The 24,584-nt window shown below is 41.6% G+C and overlaps 2 protein-coding genes across 2 annotated transcripts in view; one reads left to right on the forward strand and one right to left on the reverse strand.

Annotated features, from left to right (window-relative positions):
- The window catches only part of CRYBG1 (crystallin beta-gamma domain containing 1), a gene marked incomplete at its 5' end in the record, with an annotated part of 48,822 nt that extends 29,750 nt beyond the window's left edge, over nucleotides 1–19,072 (reverse strand). The window contains 7 exons of the mRNA XM_081033579.1: nucleotides 3,822–3,961; nucleotides 6,249–6,429; nucleotides 8,022–8,140; nucleotides 8,236–8,283; nucleotides 10,778–13,145; nucleotides 17,587–18,921; nucleotides 19,020–19,072. Of these exons, the coding sequence (XP_080889705.1) occupies nucleotides 3,822–3,961; nucleotides 6,249–6,429; nucleotides 8,022–8,140; nucleotides 8,236–8,283; nucleotides 10,778–13,145; nucleotides 17,587–18,921; nucleotides 19,020–19,072 (4,244 nt within the window). The remainder of the gene's footprint in view (nucleotides 1–3,821; nucleotides 3,962–6,248; nucleotides 6,430–8,021; nucleotides 8,141–8,235; nucleotides 8,284–10,777; nucleotides 13,146–17,586; nucleotides 18,922–19,019) is intronic.
- Nucleotides 1–19,421, forward strand: part of RTN4IP1 (reticulon 4 interacting protein 1) — a 97,011-nt gene extending 77,590 nt beyond the window's left edge. The window contains exon 9 of the mRNA XM_081044525.1: nucleotides 19,085–19,421. Within this exon, the coding sequence (XP_080900651.1) occupies nucleotides 19,085–19,138 (54 nt within the window). The 3' untranslated portion in view covers nucleotides 19,139–19,421. The remainder of the gene's footprint in view (nucleotides 1–19,084) is intronic.
- Nucleotides 19,422–24,584: the final 5,163 nt, after the last annotated feature.

The following is a 24,584-nucleotide window of genomic DNA, read 5'->3' on the forward strand; positions in this document are numbered from 1 at the left end:
CCAAATATATACTGGGGATGCCAAATAAGCATATACGCATTTTAAGAGATGTTATCTATGTATTACTTTTTGAAGTTGAATTATGTAGCACTGTGTTGTATGAGGTGCGCTCAAAAGATGGCGCTCATCAAATGAATGCTCGTGTCATTCATTGTATTACAATTTTAATACTGTTTTTCCTTTCTCAAAATGTGTATACATTTTTTGTGTACAAAAAAATGTACATATATTTAAAAGAATATATATATTTAAAAGAATCTATGAAATATATATTTATATATTTTTATTTAAAAGAATCTATGAAAGACATTCCTGAGACAATGGGGAAAATTTGGTTATGGGCTATAAACTAGATGTTATCATGGACATATTGTTAATTTTCTTATGTGTGATATAATGATAGTTATGCAAGAGAATGTCATTATAGAGGGATTTAGGCCGAGGGATTTAGGCTGAGGTATATAGGAATGAAAGGTCACAATATCTGCAACTTACTTTCAAGTGCTCAGAAAAACAGATAAAGCAAATGTGGCAAAACGTTAACAATTACTGAATCTAACTGGAGGATACATGGATGTTCCCAGAACCATTTCTACCTTTGTGTATGTCTGAAAACTTTCATAATAAAAAGCTGGGCTCTGATATGGTGTACACCCCAAGGAAATATACACAGTGGATGTTATATAGTAATAAAAATGAATAAAATAGGTATATTGATCAATATGGGTAATCTTACTAACAATGTAGAGAAAAAGGAGCAAGCCACAGAGAATTTTGATAATATTTTTTATAAAGTTCAAAAGCAAACACAACTAAAATATTGTAGGGACACTATAGGGTGAAACTGCAAAATAAGGGTATGAGAAAAACACAAGATTCCAGAGAGAGGTTATGTGTGTGGAGAGGAATCAGGGGCCTGGGATCAGGGAGGGTGCTGTACCCGCCCCCCCGCCCCCCGAGGGTACACAGGGTGCTGCATTGTTGGTAATGGTGAGGGCTGAGTTGGGTGCTGGGTACATGCACGTTTGTTTTATTATTAGGCTTCATAACTCATATATATATATTTCTGTATGATCAATTATTTCATAATAAAATTGATCAAAGAATGTTTGGCTATTAAAAACAAATGTCCTTTCCCATAAGCATTCTAGGACCAGGTCTGCTAACAAAAAAATCCTAACCTTGAGAAAATGACCAAAGCCTGCCTTTTTAATTTAAATAATGGTGTTGAAACAGATGTTCTTTATGCTTCCTTTGAAGTTCTGAAATTCTTTGTTTTTTTAATTAAAAATATATCCCCCCAAAAGATACACCCTCACCTTTGGGAGGGTGGCTGCTGGCATCAGCCAACTATTAAAACAAACGTTTAAAAACAGATGATACTCGGTAGAATGTGAAAGGAAAATCTATCTAGAAACCACTCATTTTCCCAAATAAAAATCTAACAAGTAATACCCTTGTTTTGTGTATGTGTTGGAGAGCCTAATCCAGAGTAAATCTCCTAATGAAATCTCAAAAAGTCCCTCACCCAGCCAAGACCTCTCTTACACCAATTCTGGGGACGGGTGCACCAGCAGGAGCAAAATGAGCTCCGGTTCTAATGATCAGTTGAATTCTCCCAACCCATTGAGACTCCCCTTGGAGATCTGTAAACGTACTGATGACCCGGTCCCAAAGCTGACCGAGCAAGTTCATTGAGTACACTTTAAACTGACAGCCAAGGCAGCTTTCTATTCTCCAAGCAACAGAAATGAACGGCCAGAAAAAAAGATGTCCGGGCCGTGTGAGCCCATCATAAATGGAAAACTGTGACAGGTTTGTAGCCACCACCTGCGAGACAAGTAAAACTTACTGTAAAGGTCAGAAACATTGAGGGTAGTTCACTAGGCTTCCACATAGCGCAAACCTGAGTCATGAAACCTTCCAGTCACTGCGATTAAAATAGTATGGCAGATGCCTATTTCATTCTTTTCTAAGGAAAGTGATATTTCTCAACTTAATACTTTGAGAAAAAAGAGATATAGATCTTGTGGATGTGAAAAAAATTAAATGCAGCAAGACAAGAAGACATTTTTTTCTTTTGTTTAGATTCCTCCTTTTCCTCCCAATCGTTAAGTGTAAAAATGCCCAAGTCTCAGAAGGCTTCTCTGCTCTTTATGCTCACGCTGAGATCTCATCCAGCACATGGTTTAAATACCTTCTCCACGCTGATGACTCCTAAATTTATATCTCCAGCCTCCCTCCTGAACTCTGGTCTTGCATGTCCAGTCTCCTCCCTGACCTTTGACTTGAGTGTACAATTGGCATGTCCAACTTCTCTAAAACTGAACTCCTGAATTTTCCTTTCCCTCCTAACCTGCTCCTCCAAGTGTTCTCCATCCCAGTAAAATGCTGAGGTTCCAAACTCTGGACATTTCTCAGCCCCTCACAGCCCACATACAATGTGTTAGAGAATGTAATTCTACCTTCAAAATGTGTCCAGAATCTGACACAGTTTTTCACCAGCACTGTCACGCTGTCTAAGCCACCCAAACTTCTTGCCTATATAACTGCCATTGCCGCTACCTGTTTCTTTGCTTCCACCCTTGACTCTTTACCATCTATTTTCTACGTAGCAGCTAGAGGGATCTAAAACACAAGTTAGGTCAAAATCTTCCAGTGATTACCGGTGTCACTTCGAGTGACCTAAATTCCCTTCCAATACCTGAAAGGCCTACCATGAGAAGAGGCCTCCCCCATCAGCATCCCCTAGGTCACTCTGCTCCAGCCACCTTACCTCCTAGCTGTTCCGCAAGCATGCCCAGCAGGGCTCTGCAAACGCGGTGCTTCCTGCCTAGGCCACTTCCGGTGCTCCTCCTCTCTCAGGTCTCCCAGGGCTGACTCTCACTTCCTCCAGGTGTCTGCTTAAAAGTCACCAGAGACCTTTCCTGACCACCCTATCTAAAACAGCACTACCTAATAAAAATTAACAATAAATAAAAAATAAATAAAACAGTATTACCACTGTCCCTCTTTCTAATTTATGTTTCTTGTAGTATGTGTACCATATGACACATTATATAGGTGTTGTCTTCTGCATATCCCATTAATAAAAACTTTGAGCATTCTCTGAATGCATGAGTACTTGTAAATTATATATTACCACTGAATATATTATGAATTTATTAGAAAACATACACAAAAACTAAAATCTTAAAAGGAGGAGATTTTAAATAAAGTATAAAAAAAAAACAAAAAATAAATGTAGTGTTTTTCTCTGTATCTTTCAGCGGATTCTCTCACATGCCCTGCGCTGTGCACTCCACTTTAGAGACCCGATTTTCAGTATTGCAGCCTGCACCTTCTGTCCTAATTTCTCCTGAGACATTTCCATTTCCTTCAAAATACTCTTGCAGTTTCCTGTGATTTGTGAAACCCACCTCTTAGGGGCTGTGGACAGCATTGTATGAAATGGTAAAGGAAGTACCACATGTGTTGGCCTCTATCCCGCCTGAAATATCAGAGGCACATGCCCTGAATTACCAGGAGGTAAAACCTCTTACTCAGCTTTGAATGAATCAGTTGCTCTGTGATAAGGAAATCCCGACATTAAAAATGCAGTTTTTTTCCTCCTGCACTTCCTCCAAGAAATCCTTGTTTGTAAGAGCTGAATCAGAGTGATATAGATATAAAAGAAGCAGAATTTTATGTGCCTTTAAAAAAAAACCTTTTAGTCAATAATTACTTAACAGGACAACAAATCAGAGAGGATCGTAAGTCTTTCCAGTACTACACTCACAAAGAAAGCTTCATTAAAATCGTATTTAAAATAAAGTACTTACGTGCCCCAATGTACTTGAATGGAACAAGTCTTCTGCATTACACCAAACCCCTGCATTTCTTCAGTGTCGTCAAAGTAGGAATTCAGGAGTCCTAACCCTTCTGGTTCAGTAAACAAGTCAATGTGACTAACTCTGTAATCCTGAAAAGCAAAACATACATGTATACATGTATCACAATAATTATACCATGTATGTATGTCTACAGTAAGCTCCCTATTCTTTATTTTCAAATGAGTAAAATAAGCTTTAAATAGACACATACATTTCACAGAGCACCTGCCATTTTGCCCTTTTCCTGTTTTCATCTGTGACTTAATAATACGTGGTCTTTTTTGGCAGCCACGTTGCTTGAGTCGTATATCTGAGTGTTACCGTCAAGCAAAGATCACCAGTAGTGTATTTAATTAGAGTTTTGGGATACATGCGTTTCTCTCATCCTCACTGTAAAAACTGCTTGGCTGTCTTTGATGGTAGGAGTTTTCATTCCTTTGCTCTGATGTGGCCACCCAAGTCCAGAGAATCCAGTCTATAGCGCAGTTGCACCAGGAGTCTTTCCCCACCGCAGTTCTGTGCCCACAGCCCCTGTGGTAATACCCCTTGACTATGACTAATCTCTGATGTCAGTTGGATCCAAGTTGTTAGCACAAAGGCACACATTTATGGTGATTCATAATCTCTGTACTTTAGTCACTGTCCAATGCCCTGCCTGTCCGTGCTCCATCAAACACTCTTGCAAAGGCCTCTCCTGGCCAAGCACTTAAGTGCTAATTGAATCTTTATTGATATTTGATTGCTGAGTTAGGTGAACTGAGGTATAGAACAATAATACTTGGGTTAGTTCAGGGGAGGCTCTTTCAAACATTACCAAAAAGAACAAAATCATTGAACTAAAAAGGTGACCCCCTTGAATACCTGTTGTGACTTATGTTTGTGTTTCAAGAAACCATAAAATGTGTAAAACAAAAACAAAAACAAAAAGCAAAACATGACGTATCAGGAACCACAAGTGTTCCTACCCTTTCACAGGACATGATTCAGAAAAATTCACCCCAAGGAAATAAATCAGAAATTTATAAATTATTAAGGGCACAAAAATGTTCACGCACCATTATTTAAAATAGCGAAAAACTAGAAATAACCTTAAGTTCCACGAAAGTAGAAAGGTAAAATAAATAATGGTACATCAGTTCAGTGGAAACCCCAAAGCATGTAGTGACATGAAAAGCATTGACTGCATCAAATCTGTTACAATCAGGCAAAACAGGAGGCCTCTGTACTAACAGGCTTCATGTACCCCACTTTTCTGAATGCACTTAAACTGCCACCCCACCAGAGTCTGATACCTCCCTCCAGCTACACATCACTGAGAGATGTGACCAATGTGAGTGTCAAGCCTCAGGAAAATGGTATGGAGAGAAACAAGGTTGAGAACCACAGTTTTAAGTGAAGAAAAGGAAAACAGCACTGTACCTATATTATGATTACAACTACAGAAAAATACAGAGTAGAATGTGGCCGAGATAGAATAGAGAATTCAGAAAAATGAAGAGAGGACACTTCGTGAGGGTGGGATCTAGATATTAACTGTTGCTTTATTACCAATGTTATTTGACCAACAAATAAAAACTGCAGGTAAATTATTCCACTGTGACACTTACATGAGATTCCTCATGTCTATCTTAAGGTTGATCACATCATGAACTTAAAAAAACTCTTACTTATTCTTATTCATTCTCATCTTAGAACATTCCTTTTCTCCCTATTATACCCCAATGCTGACCTCTGTTACATAAACGAGGCTTTAATTTTCCACTTGGAAGACACCATTAATTACATTTTTAAAAGGTAAAGAGTCATCAAATCCCAACAGCCACAAAGAAAGACTGATACAACTTTCTCATCAACAAATATCGAACCAAGGAAATTTTACCCAATCCAAATAGTAGCCTCAAGTACCTATCTTTTTTTAAACCCATGTGAAACCCCAGAGTTGAACTACCAACTGAATTATTTTTGGATTATTTATATTTCCAAAACAGAGCTCCTATGTGCCACTCAAGGTAATTAGAACTCACACAGCAATCAATAAACTAAGTAAAAGAAAAATCTATTCATATAGAACTCATCAAAACCAGGTTATTATATAAAATTCATTTGGAGGAGGGTATGGGGGTCCAGGAGTGAGAAATTAACCTTCAAGACTTATTGTGAAAAACTGATTAATCAATGAGACTGTTTCTTTTCTAATTCATTTAAAATGTACAAATACTTAAATTATGGAAAATATATCCATAAAGTACCAATCAAATATTTTTCTTAGTCACTTATTTTATAAAATGAACTTTTCTCTCAAAGTAAGAATCATTCCTGACATTCAATAAATATTTGCTGAATGGATGAATGGATTCTGGGTTTCCCATAACCTACCTGGACCACAAGTCTGATGGAACCAATTACCACAGGCTTAGCAGATTCTGCCGCCGCAGACTCTGCCTCCTCGTTTCTTTCCAAAACATCTTCTACACCCCAGAGACCAGTGAGTTCCAATTCTCCTTCTTCTAAGGGAATGGAGTGCCCTTCAAAATTTGGTTTCTCGTACAAAATCCAACTAAGAATAAAACACAGCAAAACTATTAGCCAACCTTAGTGAGAGAGGTTTAGATTACTCAAATATTCTGGAAAATAGCCGCTCTCTATATATATATAGCCAATTTTCTAACAATTTAAATGTATATTTCCCTAAAGCTAAAATTGACTGGGCATAATTATGCCTCTGATAATTCAACAAATATATCAGGATATTAGAGAACTTTTCGTTTATCAATATGAATGTTATAGAGATACTAAGGTTCTATAGAATTGCCAGTTAGTGGAGACTTGTAAATGGTAATACATCGGATAAATGGACTTTTACTGTAATACTTTTTCTTTATATGTATAGAAAATACTTCCCTTAGAGGGTTTTAAAGTTACATTTTAGAGCCATATCAATGTACTATGTTTCCCCGAAAATAAGACCTAGCCGGACCATCAGCTCTACTGCCTCCTTTGGAGCAAAAATTAATATAAAACCCGGTCTTATTTTACTATAATATTTAATTAACATAATTTAATTAATATAAGACCGGGTCTTATATTAATTTTTGCTCCAAAAGACACCTTAGAAATGATGGTCTGGCTAGGTCTTATTTTTGGGGAAACACGGTATATATTGGTACAAAGGACTATATGCATGTTAATGGAAAGCGTTTTTAAAATATCCTTCCCAACAACATCCAAACACTAAAGAAAAACCTCATGTCAATATATGACTACACTGCTCTTAAATGTTTATGCAGTCAAGAAAAGAGAGAAGCCAAAACTTTGGAAAAAAAGCACGATTCTATTAAAAACAATGTTACACAAAAATTTTAGTGTTATTTTCAGTCTTCTAACAAAAAGCAATTGTGTTTTCTAATGAATACGTTGAATATATCAAAAATATATTAAAATATCTAAAATACCTAATAGGAAAGATGGTGCATATTTAATCAAATGGAGACCAAAAGAAAAGCTTACTAACTTTTTAGACCACAAATGCCCTACCTTCTTTATTTCAAATGTTTATAAGTAGGTATCAAAGTATTTATGCCACATAAGTGATTTTTTAAAAACTGCTTTTCTTAATTCAATTTCCTGTGTATTTTTTTAGAAGCTGTTATGCTAGTAAAATAATTTTTTCACTGATTTCTTTATCAAAACTGTTGTAGGAAAGTTGGGAAATAAAATTTCGGTTTGTCCTTCACTGATCTGTCATTAAAAAGTTAGCAAAAATGTCTTTTCTTACAGAATTTTAAAAATTCTACCAACATAACTAAGTGCAATTCTTATCTACCTCACTGAACACTCGCAAACCAAGAGTATATTACGGATTCTGATGTTCGTTAGCCCAAACCAATGTTCTGTGGGGATATATGGGAAGAGAAACATACTGCTACAGTTTTCTCATTTTTCTAGCATGAACATGTATCACCCCTATAATCAGAAACATTAAAAAAATATATTTCTTTGATATGAATTCCTTTTAATACTCACCGTGACTAGTATTTTCTGCCCTTTGGCTAGAAGAGTAATTTTAAATAAGGACTGAGGCTCCAAAAAAGTAATTAAAAATGGAAAACATAAACGCTATAAGTGAGGAAATCAAAGTGCCATTCTTACCATCCCCTAACAACTTTTACGAGTATCATGGGAGACAGGCTCCACGAGCTGCAGTCCTCCACGTCACTGAAGACTTCAATACACTCCTCAGAGACATCCGGATCACTACAGATCACCACCTACAAGAGAATGAGAGTGGTAGCACGCTACTGCACTTTATCAGACCAAAATAAAATCTGCACGAGAAAATAATCTACATAGAAAATAATCTTACCTTTCCAGGTCGGGGATTGATTTTATTTTGGATACTTCCTCTAAGCATCTGTAAACAGATGAACAAAGTACAACAAATAACTACAAACTGCGTAACAGTCCTTTTTCCCCGCCTCCAGTGATCCTTTAAGTAAGATCGTATTCACCTCACAATTTATCCATTTTAAAACAAGTCTCCCTTGATCTAAGCCAAAGCTGTATTAAACTCTCGTTGAGTCTACACTATTAAATCAGGCGCTTACCCTCCCACCCCAACCCCTAACTGAATTTGCCATTTCAATTTCTTCTCATTTAAATGCCTAGGCTATTTCCACCAATCTAGAAAATTCAGAACGCAAGAGTCAGATTTACTAGGTTTTATGTGACTTTAGGGAAGGAGAACTCAGCTAAGACATTATAATTCAAACAATCTCAGTATAATCTCAAATAAAGGAAAAGAAATCATATTTCACAATGTACACTGCACATGGTACTTCATCACTCCCTTTTTAGAGACAAAATACCTTTTTATATGGCTACAAAACTAATCATTTTCAAAACCACGTGACAAGACCAGTAAAACCAGAAATGTATAAGATGACAAAAACAGTAATTATACATGTAAAAATATTATAAAACATAGACTACTTTCAATGCTGCCCAGGAAGCCTATTTTCAGGACTGCCTTTGATCTGATCACTCTTGCATCATGCCAAAGTGGAATATGCCCAAAAAGACCATGGGAAGGCCTCAGTAGAGTAGTATTAGAAGTCAAAATGGCATTTACACATATATACACACGTTAGAAGTAGATAAGCTGAAGAAAAAGCCTGGAATTTAAAACAAAATTCAGGTAAGACATGGAAGATAGAATAGTTGTATGGTCAACAAAGCCCAAAACCTAAAGAAAAACAAACAAAAAATTAATCCTAAAAAGAGCTGGAGGAAGTATAAAGCCCTTTGTCCTTTTCACTCCATTTGGGTTAGTTTTTCAAGGGATTCCACAGGGAAACTGTATATTCTGTTGTCATACTCAACAGACTGCTGTGAAATAAGAGAAGTGATTCAAGAATGATTAAAAAGAGAGTGTAAGGCTGTAATGAATGGGACGTAGAACAGTGGAAATTTTGTGCTTGAGGGAAATACTAAAAAACTTCATGATTTCTGAGAGCTATAGGCTGAGTCAGTTTTGTCTACAGTAGTGTTTCCCAAAGTGTGGTCCAGGGACCCCTGGAGGGTTCCCAAGATCCTTTCAGGGAGTCCATGAGGTCAAAACTATTTTCATAAGAAGAAATATTTGTCTTTTTCACTCTCTTTATCTCACAGCGTACAGTGGAATTTTCCAGAGCGTCCCTGATATTATTACTATCATGGCTAACGGAATGTGTACTTGTGTGTTCTTGTATTTTAAATTTTTCTCACTGTTAATTTCTAATAATAAATTCTGATAGGCATAACCCACATGAGCAAAAGCTCTTTGGGGTCCTCAATAATTTTTCAACATAAAAGCATCCTGAGATTAAAAGTTTAAAAACGTTTGAAAAGAGGGATCTGAACCTCTGCTGGAAACCCAACTATACAGTTTGAAAGAGCCTCCAGAATTACATTCTATGATAGGCTTGTAGCAAAAGCCTATGGAAACATGTCTCAGCACCTTATACAAATGAGAAGGGTGAAAGGTATTTTCTGCTTGGATATACTGTTTTGGATGACGGTCTACAGTTGACAGACGGCCTGGCTCACAGATGGGCAACAGGAATATAGTGGTCCACTCATGTTTCTGGGCTAACAAAGCAAACCTATAAACCTTATGTTCTGTTTTCCTCTTTCACTGCCCTTCCTCAACTTGAATATCAAGCTTGGTAACAGAAAAGCACAAATTCACATCAAAAACTAAATAAAGAAAACAACTTCAGTAGTCAGATATAAAAAGATGGAGCAATTGCTGCTCAAAAGCACATTTTGCTGCCCTCTCTAAAATATTAAAGCAAAGAGCCAATGAAGACTGAAATTCTTTAATCCTCAAAGTCTTTGCAGGAAAAAATACTTCCCTGATAAAAACTGATCCCAAATAAAAAGAAAGTCCTTTTTCAACAGGAGATACATGTTATTGCTACTTATGAGAAGAAAGAGTGAAACTCCCAGGGCAAGAGAAGGGATTAGGAATAAGATTCCTTGGCAGAGGCTTTTCCAAGTAAAGAAAGCCGCTTCACAAATCTTCAAAACTCTGAGCATTTTTATGCAGAACTAGGTAAGAAAAAAACATCTTGCCTGTCTCTGAACTCTCAAGGTACTTTAGCTATACCTTTCACAATACAACATATAAATTCACAAGTGCCTTAAAATATTGGTAGCTTACTTTCCCTGCTAGACTATGAATGAATACTTTGAGAACAGAATCTGAGTATGTTTTCCTTAAATCCTAGGGGTCCCTTGTACATAGTAGGTTTTCAAATATCTGATGAATAGAAAATAGTAGACAAGCCTAACCATTTCTAAAAGAATATCATGAATTGCTCATCATCCTTCTGTCACTTTGACCAAATAAATATGTTGCTACTTACTGTTGTATCTGATAATGACATTCCAGAAAACGGCATGTTTGGGTCAAACCGGCTGGATTTGAAAAGACCCATGAAATCTGTGTCACTGTTTCCATAGTTCGGCAAGTTCGATTTAAGTACACTTTCAACGTGATTAGCCTTTTCCACGTCATCACCGTTCTTTAGTTTTGATAATTCAGAAAATTTAGTTTCTGGCAAGTGTAGGTTGCTTGGTGAATCCAGATCTTTTTTGGTTTCCTCTTTTTGCAGGTACTTTTCCATGTAGCTTGGACTTCTCAAGCCTGATGGAGACGTATTTGACGAGTCGAAATTGAAGACTTTTAAAGAGCGGTTGGCAGGAAGATTTGGCTGATCTTTGTTCAAAGTGCAGGGTGGGGCACCCTCAACCACGGGCTGCAACACGGAAGAGCGCGAAAGAGAAGTGTTCTGTGAAGAGCTGAAAACTGTGGTCATAGTAGTGACTGACGTTACAGAGGGAGAGAAGACTTTGTCTTGTGGTAAAGAAGCTAACATGCTTGAGAAAAGGGCACTTTTTTCTAGCCTAGATCTCTTCACTCCACCGTTTGTGACTTCCCTGTTCTCTTTGTCATTTATTTCTGGAGTCGCCAGAGGTTCAGCTTTCCCATTAGAGTGAGTGTGTAAGGACTTGAAGAGGATACTCTGTTCAGTGGACACACGTTTGGGCCTCAGTTTGGATTTGGTGTCAAAGTTCTGCATCAAATGTAAAGCTGGTGACACTTCTAGCTGGCTTTCCTTTTTCTTCCCCAAACCAATGGTAAACAAGTTGGGATCAAACACCTTTTCTAAATTGTCCTCGTGAATCGGAGGCATGACGAAGTGAGGGGCAGGAGAGTTTGGCACCCTGGCCTTCTTTTTCTTCTGAGGCACACAAACTGTGCTGTCCATCTTTTTTATAATTTCAGTGAATTTTTCCATATCAGAAGAAGAATCAAATACACTATCATCACTACCAGCAGACATGTTCAAAAGACTGGCAGGGCTGTCCTGGCCATTCGCAACGTTATGATCTGGTCTGCAAGGAGTTTCTAAATGATTTTTGCTACCAGGGGAGTGGGTGGGGTTGGAGTCAACCGTCAGGGGTGTTGTGCTGCCCTGACTCTGAGCATAGATAGGCAGCGTTTCCTCTGCTTCCAGCAGCATGACTGGTGGGCCAGATTTTGCTACATTCTCTTCTTTGCAGTGAATGTGTTTGGGTGATGTGCTCTTATTGACCAGGACTTCCTCTTTCTGGGGAGCACAACATGCAACGGAAACCACTTCAAGTTCATTATTGTGACAACTTGGCAACTGCACTTCTCTAACTTCAGAGCTATCGGAGAGAAGCTGGGAGCTTACATCCTGGGTGCTTTCCACGGGGAGCACGAAAGACCTGATCTGGACAAGAACCTTGGAAGGACACTCAATTCTGTCAGCTTCGGGGCTGTGCTCTGTAGACAAAGGAGGGCTTGCTTCTCCTCCTTCTCCTCCTGCTGCAAGTCTGGAGGTGGGCATTTTCTCATTAGTCTGATGAGACACAGGCAAAATACATCCGTTGTGGTTTTCTGACACGTTGAGATCAGTGCACGGAAAACTGCTTATGGGAGCTTCAGCACATGTTTCTTGGGAAACACCCGCAGGAATGGGTACAGGCAGTGAAAGAGGAGGCTGATTAGATGACTCAACGGGGAGCTGTGAGTCAGAAAATGTATCCTGTGGCTTGGGGATGGTTGTTGGAAGTGAATCTTTGGTATGAAGAATGGTGGGGATGTCTTGTGCTGTATCAGTCATATTTTCAAGTTCAAGTCTTTTGCTGTCAGCAGCCTTTGAGTCATGCTGTCCGACGAGCATGTAGTCCTCGACAGGAGTCAGAGCAGTCACCACTGGCTCAGGGCAGCCAGCATCTGTTTGCACATCTGCCTTATCACCTTGGTGATGCTGAGAACCAAGCGCCGGCTCCTCGGTAGGCTTGCCTTCCATTTCTCTTACACCGGGACTCCTGGTCCCTGGCAGAATCTCCTCTTCAGTGAGAATAACTTTGGTTTCTGCCGAGGTTTCCTGCACCACCACACCATTCTGGTGACTATTTGGCATTACTTCCTTTTCAGGTTGCTCCATGTCTTTGGCTTTTTTGGCTAAATTCAGCTTTGCCCTACCGATATATGTTTTATTAGAGGCAGGGGTGTTCCTTGTGCTTCGAATCTCAGTGTGTCTTGGGCTACTATTTGCCCGTTTGTTCTCAAATAAAGAGATTTTGGTGGCAGTGTTTCCTTTATGAACTGGATGGCCAAATGGACTATGCTCATTTCCCAAACTGTCAAGATTCTTGGGGGTTTTAAGATTTAGCTCCACGTGTTTGGGCTTGGCGGGGCTGCAAGAATAAAGCAGTATGGTACAGTTATTGACCTAGTATTAGAAAGTGAACATACCGATTTATTACACAACTATCAAAAACCAACATCTTTCTGGTATGTAACAATTTTTAAATGAAACTATCTTTAAACAATCCTAAATACACTATCAACTATTTTTCATGGATGTTTTGCTTCTGTGTGAGGGATGAGAAAATTATATAATTGCGAAAGTCTAGAGGTGGGAGGTTAACAAGTTGATCAAATACCTAGTGTGTACGCACAGTACTTAGCACTAGAGTTGGACAACTTCTTAGGGCCTGCCGAATATGAGAACAAATTTAAATATTTAATGCACTCCCCTACTTTAAATATGTAAATGATTTCCCTAAACAGCAATTGTGTATTTTTTATTTTATAATAACATTTTTTTACATATCTCAAAAAGCTAGATTATAAAAAAATATTTATCTATCATTTACCTCTTTAGATATTTTATTCCCTGCATCTTTCCCCCGTAAAATTTTTCTCTGATTATATAAGTATGTTCATTACAGAAAATACGGAGAGTGTAAAAATGAAAAATCACTCACATAATATCCCTGGTAACATTTTAGTATAAGTCCAGTCTTTTTATATGTATAGTTAAATATTTTAAATAGAATTAAGATTATTCTGATCATAGAGCTGTATAGTTAACATTTTTCAACATGTTTCAAGTTACTAAAAAATTTGTTTGTACGGTGTTCTTAATGTCTGCATAAAAGTCTATCATAATGTACTTATCAATTACTTGGTTGTTCACCAATGGTTGGTTTTGTCACCATTTCTTATGCAAAGAGAGTCTCCCCTCTCATTTGACTTCCTTGGATATAAGAATGCACATACTTTTTTCTTTCTGACAAACAAAATCTTCTCTGACATCAACTGGCTCTGGTCCTGCTTATGCAAATTATCTATGTGATCTTGGTCAAGTTACTTTAACTCTCTAGACTCTACCTTCTCTATCTGTAAAACAACAACAACAAAAAACTGGATAGTTTAGAACAGAGTTGATTTCCCATCCTCACACTCTCCCACCCACCAAGTTCTGTTTGAAGTAATCCTTGGAGTTCTCTTCAGGGGCTGCAGTTGGGGATAATAGATACTGAAGGATTGGCTGTTGGCCAGCCATCCTCCTTTCAACCAGAGTCACTCCTATTTATCTGTTTTATATATCCCTTTTATATAAGCTTTCCTAGAAGAATGGATTCCAAAGCTAAAAACAAAAATGTCCAAACCATTAGTCTAGTGGTTTATAAAATGGAAGAGATAATAACCGCTAACATTCACTGATTGCTAAGCACTTGAGAAACCCTCTGTATGGCTTGCCTAAAGTACAATTTTATACATTTTCTTTTAAGATGATGAAGTTGAGGCTTAGAGAACATAAGTAATTTGCCTGAGGTCACACAGCTAATAAATGACAGGGCCATGATTTGAAGTCAGGTGTTCTGGTTTCTGCTTCCCCAGATAGGGTCAGACTGGACTTGCCTCAATGACCTCCTCTGATTCCATCCAGCTTTATGATTCAAGGAGTCAATGGTTTATCATGAGATCTCTAAGATAAAGTAATCATACTTTATGAGGCCACTGCGATAATGAGAACACAAAGTGGAGAAGCATTGAATTCTCATGCTATCTACCACATGGACTCATTGCCCTTCAAGAAGGTTGGGCCTGAGGAGTGTTTTGAAGGAACAGGTAGTATGACGTATCCTTCTGGATAAAATGAGAAGACTGAGAAGACTTGAGAAGTCTTTCCAAATGCAGAATTAAATATTTAGATTTTCATTTACTAAAACTTTTTTAAATACTAAATTTGATATAGTCTCATTAATTACTCCCAGGCATCACCTCCCCCAATATCTCTGTAAGATATCTAGGCATCCACATTGTGGGCCCGTATCTTAAATTTAAAAGCAAATTCACTTATAAGCACTTCCTTAAAGATAACATTCTAAAACCAGTGGGATGATTAGAAATAGAAAGCTTACAAATGCTATCTGTTAATGAGGGATATTCACATACCAGGGAAAATACATTTTAAAAATTCTCACTAATCAGCTCAAAGAACAGTCAAACATCAAAGTGTATCTTATGAGGTAAATAAAAAGTGCTACAGGTTAGCCAACAAGCTACCTTAAGGACAGGAAACACACATCTGCATATTAAAGATTTATACCAAGATCAAAATACATTTTACAACCACAGTTTCTGTGCTATTAACTTTTGCTACCAAGAGTCACTACAATTAACCTAGCTCAAAGTGATTAAAAGGCTCCTATAATTCATGTTGTAATGCCTTCGTTATAATGTGAGGGGGAAAATAATGGAGTTTAAAAAGCTGTGGCTATAACATAAGAGGAAAATTCTCTTATTTTAAATAAATTATTTGAAAAACAACAACAACCAAACAAACAATACCACACACAAAAAAAAGAATCTCAACTTTTGATACTTAGAGAACTAACAACAATTTTTCTAACACTGTCAAGAAACATGATACTTCATAGTCATTATTTTTGAGGGAATATAAAATAGTTTTAACTCTAAAACTTCAGATTCAAATTGTTTTTAAAAATAATCTGAGTAACATTCTTTTCCTGAAATACAACCAGGGGAAAAAAATCAAAGAGTCTGAAAAAACCCATCCATCAGTCAAACAAAAAAGGACTAGAAAGACTTACTAATTTTCCATTTCAATAGTTTGCCAATTCACTAAGTGTGAAGCCCTATGGAAAACTAAATTAAATAAGCTGAGTGGCAAAGGAGAAGGTTTAAGTAAAAAGTAATCAGTACTGAGAAAAATACATTTGATTTAGTTCTATTGCAGACAACAGCACATAAAGAGGAGTTTCATTGTAACACTGGCTCCCCCAGGTTTGTTTACCGTACTCCAGCAGTGTAACATTTCTGGTTTTTCCACTGGTGTATTCCTATTGGAAGGCAGGGGCCTCCTTAATCAGGGTACCCAACAGTTTCCCTAAGACTCACACTTAGGAAGTCTGAATGTTGGCACACTGGCTTTCTACAAATAATGGGCATCATCCCATCTGGTTATTTCTCCAACACTGCTGCTACAGAATAAATAGCTGACTCTATCAAAGGTCTCCAGGTTCGCAGCTGGTGAGGTAGCTCAAGTTATTCATTAAGCAGATTTTCCTCTCAAGTATTTACCAAACAGACCTCCTACTCTAAAGTTTACTTATCCAAGAATTCAACTAGTCATAATGGACTGGTTTAAAAATGATGATGTTGTGAAGATACCAGCTCTCTTAATAAATGTGTGAATATAGAGAAAAACCTAAGCAGTTTAGATATACATTTTTACCTGTGTTGACTGAGAGAGGAAGAGAGTGTGGGAAGAGGGAGGATCTTAAGAGTTTGACAGTGCCCTCCCTATCCTGTCCAACTATACAACTCACATTTATCATCAAGGCACAACATGTCCCATCCCCTCCAAAAACACAACTGATTTTTCTTCCTCCTTTGCACATCCTCAGCCTTATAGGGATGGTCACCACCACCATCCATTGGCACTTTAATCAGACATCACTTCATATTGTTATTTGATTTATCAGCATCTTGTGTGCCAAACTGGCCCATAAACTTTTCAAGGACAAAATACTGAATCATAGTAGTGGTTTGTTTCCCATAGTTCCTCGCACAATATCATGCACAGAGGATACTCAACAAATATTTGAAAAATCGATCAACTCAACCACAAGTAGTCACACAGTCTGTTGTTGAGCTTGATTCTTCTAATGTGTATTTTCATTTGGCAAATAGTCTCCCAGTAAGACTGACCTTTCTTAATTTCAATAATTGAAAATTACTTTTCAACCTGGGGGGTGGGGGGGTGGGCAAAATATCACCAAACTCCCTAATATTATAAAGGGGAAGTTTTTTTGTTTGCTTTGTTTTGTTTTTCAGGCTTTAGGCAAATAATGCACTAAGTTCCATAAAAGTTTCTGTTAATTCTCTTAAGCTCATACATGTCAAACCTACTGGGACATAATGAACATATTAGTGTTTGCTCTGTGTTTTCAAATTCACTAAATGAGTTAGAAGAATGTTCTATCCAAGAATGCCCGTGTACATTTTGAATGAAGACTAGAATTAGCTATGTCAAGCCATACAGCCTTCTCTTGTTTATGTAAACCCTGCGCCTCCAGACATATCTCGTTTTTACATGCATTTAACTTAAATCTTATGTTACAACAGGAATTATCAACCCACTAGTCTCCTGAATGTGTCATTCTAAACCACAACTGTGTCAATTAGCGCTTCACTGCCTTAATTTCAACATAGAGGAGAAATTTCAGTGCCCTGACAGTTCTTCCACACATGCAAAGACCCCGAGCTTCTCAGAGCGTCCGGGACCCGGCATCTCTGCGCAGCCCGATTCCAGTTACTTACAGGGTCACTTTGGTGGTCACCGTCGACCTGCCCGCACCGAAGTGGTTCCTGGGCCTCCAGCCGTCGGCGTCAGGACCTCCGGCCGATCTGCCCAGCTCTTTGCTTCGAGCTCCGTCTCCTCCTCGGCCGTCGAAGTGGTTAGGCAGCGGCCCCCTCTTGTGCTCGGGCTTGATGTCCGGCAGCAGCGCGCTGCTCCTGACCGGGAGCTCCCTGGGGAGGACGCGCGCCACCTCCTCCCCGTTCTCGCCCGCGGGGCCTTTGGCGGCGGGACCCGAGTCTGGCGCGGGCGCCCTCCTGGGTTGGGCCTCCTTGGCGGGCGCCCGCGGGCTGGGCCCGGCCTCGAGGACCCGGCCCCTGCCCCTCCTTTTGGTGGGAGACGAGGCCGGCAGCGGCTGTTTGCTCCGGTCCGACTCCGCTCGGAGCTGCCCTTTGGGGCCGGGGCCGGGGCCGGGGCCGGGGCCGGGGCTGGGGCTGGGGCCGGGGCTGGGGCTGGGGCTGGGGCTGGCCTTGGAGCCCGGGCTCGCCGCCGAGGCAACGCCCCCGTCCGGGTCCGCCCGCGGAGATTTCACTTTCTTTTCCGCCAAGTTCTCCGGGGCCGCGTTTGGCGCCACCTCGTAGCGGAACACCTCGCGGTCCCCCGCCGCGCCGCCGGGCAGCGCCGCGTCCGCCCCGGGAGAGTCCGTGGATTTCTGCGACTTCCTCCGCTTCCCGGACCTGCGGCCGCTCGACCTCCTTTCCATATCGTCTTGATCGCTGGAATCCTCTGCGGCGGGAGTACTCGAGACCGGCTCGTCCACCTGCTCCACCTCAGTCTTGCTCAAGTAGATGTCCAAAGTTAGCACTTTGGCGGGATGGGCGCGCTCGCCAGGCCGCCACTCCCGTCCCCGCGGCCCCGTGTTGCCGTTTGCCTGCGTGGAGCCGGCCCAGTTCTGTGCGCCCTCGGCAGGAGGGTCACCTGGCGGAGCAGACGCGTCTTCGGGGGGCTGGCTGTGCGCGTCTCGGGGCTCCAGAGGGCCTCCTTCGGCACCCACGCGGGGGGCTCTGGCCGCAGCGCTGCCCAGTTCTCCCGAGGGCCGCCCCTGGGTGAGCGCCCCCGGCACCCCCCCCGCACCCTGGGCCGTCTCCTGTTCGCAGCCAGTGCGGGGCGAAGCGTCCTCCCCCGGACGGCGGGCGGGAACCTCCGCGTTCTCCTGCCTCGGGGAATTCTCTAGTGAGGAATGCAGCTGCTTGGCAGCGGGGGTGGCATCTGGGAGGGACCCTCCCTCTGCCTCTAGAGGTTCTAATTGGGATGAATCACTGTCACGGCACGGCTGCACAGCCGCCGCTGCACGGCTCCTAGAGCACGGTGACAGCTCGGCGTCAGGAGGTCCCTGGACACAGGTCTCGGAGGGCTCGCCCCCGGGCTTCTGGGGCTTCTCCTGAGCGGAGCCCACCTCGCGCGTTTCTGTTTGCTTTGAGGGGCTGCCCTGAGACTTCCTCTTCTCATTCTCTCTTTCAGGGAGTTGGGAAGAGGTTACATCTTTGGGAGAGACTGATTTGGCATTTGAGCTAGTGGGACTCTCTAACCCGTTTCTGGAACACCTTCTTCGTCCTGCCGTGAACAGATTGCCAAGTTTCCCCAAAACTGGCTTCCTTTTGTTCTCTTCTGCTGGTTGTGCTCTAGACTGAAAAATAAAAGGGAATGGGGGAGAGAAAATATGAGAATCGTTTTTTTTCTCGTTAGTAGTACATTACAGAATTACATGCCAAAATGGTAATAGACCAGCGTTTCTAATTGCAAATGAGAGGTTTTTTTGTTACATGTATTCCAACAAAATAAACTGATTTTACCTTTTAAATTTTTTCTTAAACATCACCTATGTTTGGTGCCACTTAGAATAACATCTACTTTAGGTGTAATTCTTGTTTTAAAGGAAAATTCGGAAGGTCCAAATAATCACTTATACAAAATAAACAATTCCCAGGTCGCTCTAGCTTTTGCTTTTTACCTCCTTCCCCAACAAAGATGAAATTTCAAAACAGCCAAGCGAGACTACGGGGCAGCAGTAAACCCACTAAAGTATCTCAAAGCAGAATATTTTTCTGAAACACCATCCTTTTTCTTTTGTAGAAGGTAAGGAATACGAGGGAAAACCGTACTATTTGTCGTCTCATTTAGAACACTAAGAAGCCACCTGGGTTCAACATGATTGCAAATGAAAACCTTAAGAAAACAGGGATTCCGGCACTGCAAATGAAAACCTTAAGAAAACAGGGATTCCGGCACCTGGGCCTCGCCTTGGTGGAACCAGCAGTTTACCGCGGGCCGGGCCTGCGCTCCTCCAATGGGAGCAGCACGCGGGCGTTCAAATGCCCGCTGTTCCCCATCCAACCTATCCGATCACTTCGGAGTTCACCCGAGAGGTTTTTCCCCGCGTGGAGTTCGTAAGAGTGTGAATACCGGGAGTACCCCGGGGAAGGAGGGCGAAAGCCCTCTTATCCCCTCCGCTCGCGCCCCAGCGGAGTGGGGGGACAGAAGCGCGCGGGGCTCTGCCCACGCCGCCCTAGCCCCGGGCGGGTTCGCACCACCCCACAGGGCGCGGGGTGCGCACGGCGGGAGCCGCACCGTGGTCCGACCCACCCATGGGAGGGGACCCGCACCTCCTGCGAGGATCCGCAGCGGTCCTGGGAAGAGGAAAAACCTGCTTTCCTTATCTCGCTTAGAGCAAAACGCTTTGCACCTGGTGCCCGCGCTGGAAGCCAGAAGGGCGCGCGGAACAGATCGATAAAAACAAACCAGCCAATGGGCGCAGCGGCGCGTCGAGGTTGCCTGGCGCTGACTGAGTCTCGGTGGGTGAGGGGCCTGCGGCCGCAGGAGGGGCAGGGAGGGCGGGAGCCCCACGGCGGCGAGCCCAGCCCTGGCTCCGAGCCCAGCGGAGCGTGCTCCGGGTAACAGCCCCACCGAAGCCAAGCCCGCACGTGGGGCTACAATAACTTAAGAATTGCCAATTCCACTTCAGACCCAGGAGCTAACGTGAACCGCTGCCCGCTTTCCTGGAAGGTGACTACAGGGAGAGTTAGAACAATACCGACTGTTTAGAGGGAGATTCCTGAATCATTCTTTAAAACAGCCGCATTTCATTTGAGTTATATGCAGCCAGTGGACTTTGGAAATGGTGGGAACTAGGAAAGACTTTGTAAGATAAAACATGGAATTAACAGGGTCCATAAGCATTGTTGGAGCCGGTACTGTCACTGTAACGCCACGGGATTCTGCGACAGCCTCCTGAGTGCTGTTAGCTCCCAGTAGACAGGAAAGCGAAGCTTGGACAGGGAAGAGACTTGAGGTGTGTGTCGTGGGGAGGGCAATGAAGTCGGGATTCAAAGCCAAGGCCTCAGCTTCCAAACCTGCTCCTTCCACTCCACCACAGGAACGCCTTTCGGAGGGTGTGGAGGTGCATGGGGCCTCAGAGAAAGCTCAGCGTAACAGATTGCGGGCCACCCGCCCGCAGGATTGGCTTCTGAGGAAGGGCTCCTGCATCGGATTTACTGACAAACTCCAGAGGTGACTCTTACAGTTGGAGAAGCACCTGGTAGGAGCTTTGGAACTAGACGGCTGCTGCTGCGTGAGATGGACCATTGTTGCAGCCACTGGGAGTTTTTGTGACTTAGCTGATAATGCTTCTAAAATCTAAGCAGATTTCGATCAATAATTCAATTCTTCGATGGTGATATAAATAATATAGAAAGAATTTACCATGTCATTAAAAAATACATTAAAATAGTCCAACTTTGTAAGGAATATATTTGGACTCTTTTACTATGAGTTAAAGGTGTTACATGGTTTTTAAACATAATACTGTAATTTATGCCTACTGAGCACTCCTTATGCACTAGACACTTGCTACGTGATTTACATACATTCTCGTCTAATCTTTCTAAAAGCCCTTAAGGTAGGCAGTCTTTTTATGCTCATTTGCTAAGATTGCTTATCCCTAGCCAAGGTCCCACAGCCAGTAGTTTTCCTAACTCTGGAGATGGAGCTCTTTGTCCCTGATGCCTGGACAGGCCTTCAACCATATCCTGAAGAAGTAGCCGGGAACACAGGTTTGTGTCTATTGGCTCAATTCTGGCCCATGTCAAAAGAAAACAACTAAGTGCATGTCTTATTACGTCCTGCCAATGGTGTTGCAATCCATTTTCCCTTTTTCAGGACTGCCTGATCAGGAGTCCTCTCTGCTCAGTACAGGCTTTTTTATTTTTTTTTTCAATTTTGTCTATTGCTACTTTTGAAAAAATCAGTTGCTCTTCATAACTTAGCCTCATCAACTACCTGACTCCTCCCCAGCAGAGGAGCAGCCAGTTGATGACCGGTCCGGCTGCTCTGTCTATTGAACTTCCTGGAATTGCAGGATTTTGTTTGTTTATACATGAATGGTCACAGTAGCTTCATTCATAATAGCCAAAACTGGAAACAAATGTCCACTAACTGATAAATGGATAAATTGTGGTATTTCCACACAACAGAATACCACTCAGCAATAAAAAGGACAGAACTTCTGAAACATGTACCAACATGGATAAATCTCAAAAGCGTCATACTGAGTAAAACAGGCCAGACTTAAAAGATTACATACTATATGGTTCCATTTATATGCTGTCCTAGACAATGCAAATCAGATCTATCACCTTGGAAAGTAGATCAGTGGTTACCTGAGGGCAGGGTGGGTCTGGAAAGACGCACAAAGGGACTTTGGGGAGTGATCCCAGGGTTCTAAATCGTGATTGTGGTGACAGTTACACATGTTTACATGTCTTTCCAAACTCATCAAATGGTACCCTGACAATGGGTACAATCTTTATATATAAATTGTATCTTAATAAAGTTGATTTTAAAATAAAACTTTTCCCTGGGGAATAAAGAGCAGACACACAATCCATCTGGCTCAGGTGCACATTTCATGGTTCTTAGTCAATGGGGGCCGTCAGTCATTTCGAAGGCTAGGTCCTCGTTTACAGGGAAACGTAGAGTCCCCTATAGGGCTGGACCCCTGTGTATCTCCAGCGTCAGATCGCTATGCAGATTCCTGTTAGCAGAGTTCAGAATGCCCCATTCCTCCAAAATAAAGTGTTCATGGAAGAAGAATGAGTATGGCAGATGGAGAACGAAACAGTGGATGGCCTGGGAGTTGTCCAGAGAGGAGCAGTAGGAGCCTTTGAGCTTCAAGTCCTAAACCCGGGATGGGAGGCCACAGACCCAGCACCTTCTCCCTCAACCTTGACCATAACCTGTTAGGAAGAAGAGTGTTTTCCAAAGAGGCCATAGGGCTCATCAGTCTTCTCTCTGCTTTCCCAGCCTCCTCCCAGTGCTCTCCCCTGGGCGTGGGCAGGGTCCTAAGGGTTCTCAGACGCCAGCAGAGCCAGTCAATCCCAGGACCCCCTCTGTAGTTAGCTTTCTTGTCAGGTACTTTCTGCCCACCTTACTTAGGGCAATCTGCCCATCTCACTGAGAAGAAATACACTGAGAATCCACCTCTCACCCATGTCCTACTGGCTGAGTGTAGTCCACAACAGGACTATTTTGGAAATGGTCCATGGGTTGTGTGCTGGGATCTGTTTTAGAGTGTTCTTTTTGGCTAATATTCAATGTGTCTCACTAGAGGCTGTGGATAAGCATTTCTGACACGACCATATTCCAGGCACCACTGGCTACAGTGCTGCTCTGTGATTTTCAAGCTTCTTGTTGTGGCAGCATCTGCTATCAGCCGCTGCCACTTACTGAAAGCTACCTTGTATCGTTATATGTAATTTCAGAGATCTCTGCTATCTCCTCAACTAGTGGGGAGCAAAAGGTCAGGAAGTACAGGATAAATTGTTCATATGCTACCAAATTGTTACTGTACCAACAGGTCTAGACATATAGGCAAACTACTGCGCTTACTGCATGTTTTTTTTCAGATTTTCTATTTCAGTGGAGTCATTGCTTTAAATTGTGAAGTACTTCACGTGAAATCATGATTAGAGGTTGAAGAAAAATATCTTGAGCACATTATTTGTAAATGTAAGTAACATACTTTAAAACTAAGTCTTTCATATGTTTCCCACCTTTTTGTTGCCCAGTGGAATATAACCCCCTAAGAGGAGGCAAATTGTCCTGTCTGCATTCCCAGGACCTCAGCACAGGGCCTTATAGCTAGAAGTGGACAGAATATTTGCTGCTACAAAAGAATTCGTAACATCCATCCTCTCTTCCAAAAGGGAGCTACCAACACTCCCAGAGGTAACTAAGCATGATCACGGTCGGATCTAAATCAAACAAAACAGAATGAATATCTTTTCCGCACAAGATGGAGTGTGCTCAAGAATCTGCAGCTCTCTTTTGGCCACGTGAGGATTCTGCGTGGTGACACAGCTACTGGCACAGAAACTTCAGATTCTTCCGCTTCATTGCTGGCTCCTAACCTGAATCTGAGTTGAGAAAGCAGATCGAGATCTTTCTACATGTCCTCACCTGTGCAACCTGCTAAAACGTGGTCATTGATGTACAAAAATAATTCTTAAAAAAAGCAAACACAGAAGAGACCATGTGAGGGAGGGAGGCAGCGATAGGAGCCATGCAGCCATAAGTGAAGGAATGCTGACAGCACCAGAAGTGGACAAGGAACGGATTCTCTCCTAGAACCTCCAGAGGAAGTGCAGCCCTGCTGACACCTTGATTTCAGCCCAGTGAAACTGATGTTGCACTGCTGGCCTCCACAATAAATTTCTGTTGTTTTATGTCAAAAAACAAAACAAAAAGCAACAACAACAAAAATCCCAAAACTTGTCATCCTCTAAGAGCTCACTTTGTTGATTTCTGAAATATATCTTAGCTCTTTAACTTCAGTTCAGCTCTGCGGAGGAAGGAATGAGTCCAATGAACATTACTGTAAGTGATATGACTGGCCGTGTTACTCTGATAATACTTTAGGTTCACAACATATGTGTATGTGTGCTTGCATTGGTGAGGACATTTCTTT

Source organism: Rhinolophus hipposideros (genome assembly GCF_964194185.1).
Source record: "Rhinolophus hipposideros genome assembly, chromosome: 3".
Lineage (NCBI taxonomy): Eukaryota > Metazoa > Chordata > Mammalia > Chiroptera > Rhinolophidae > Rhinolophus > Rhinolophus hipposideros.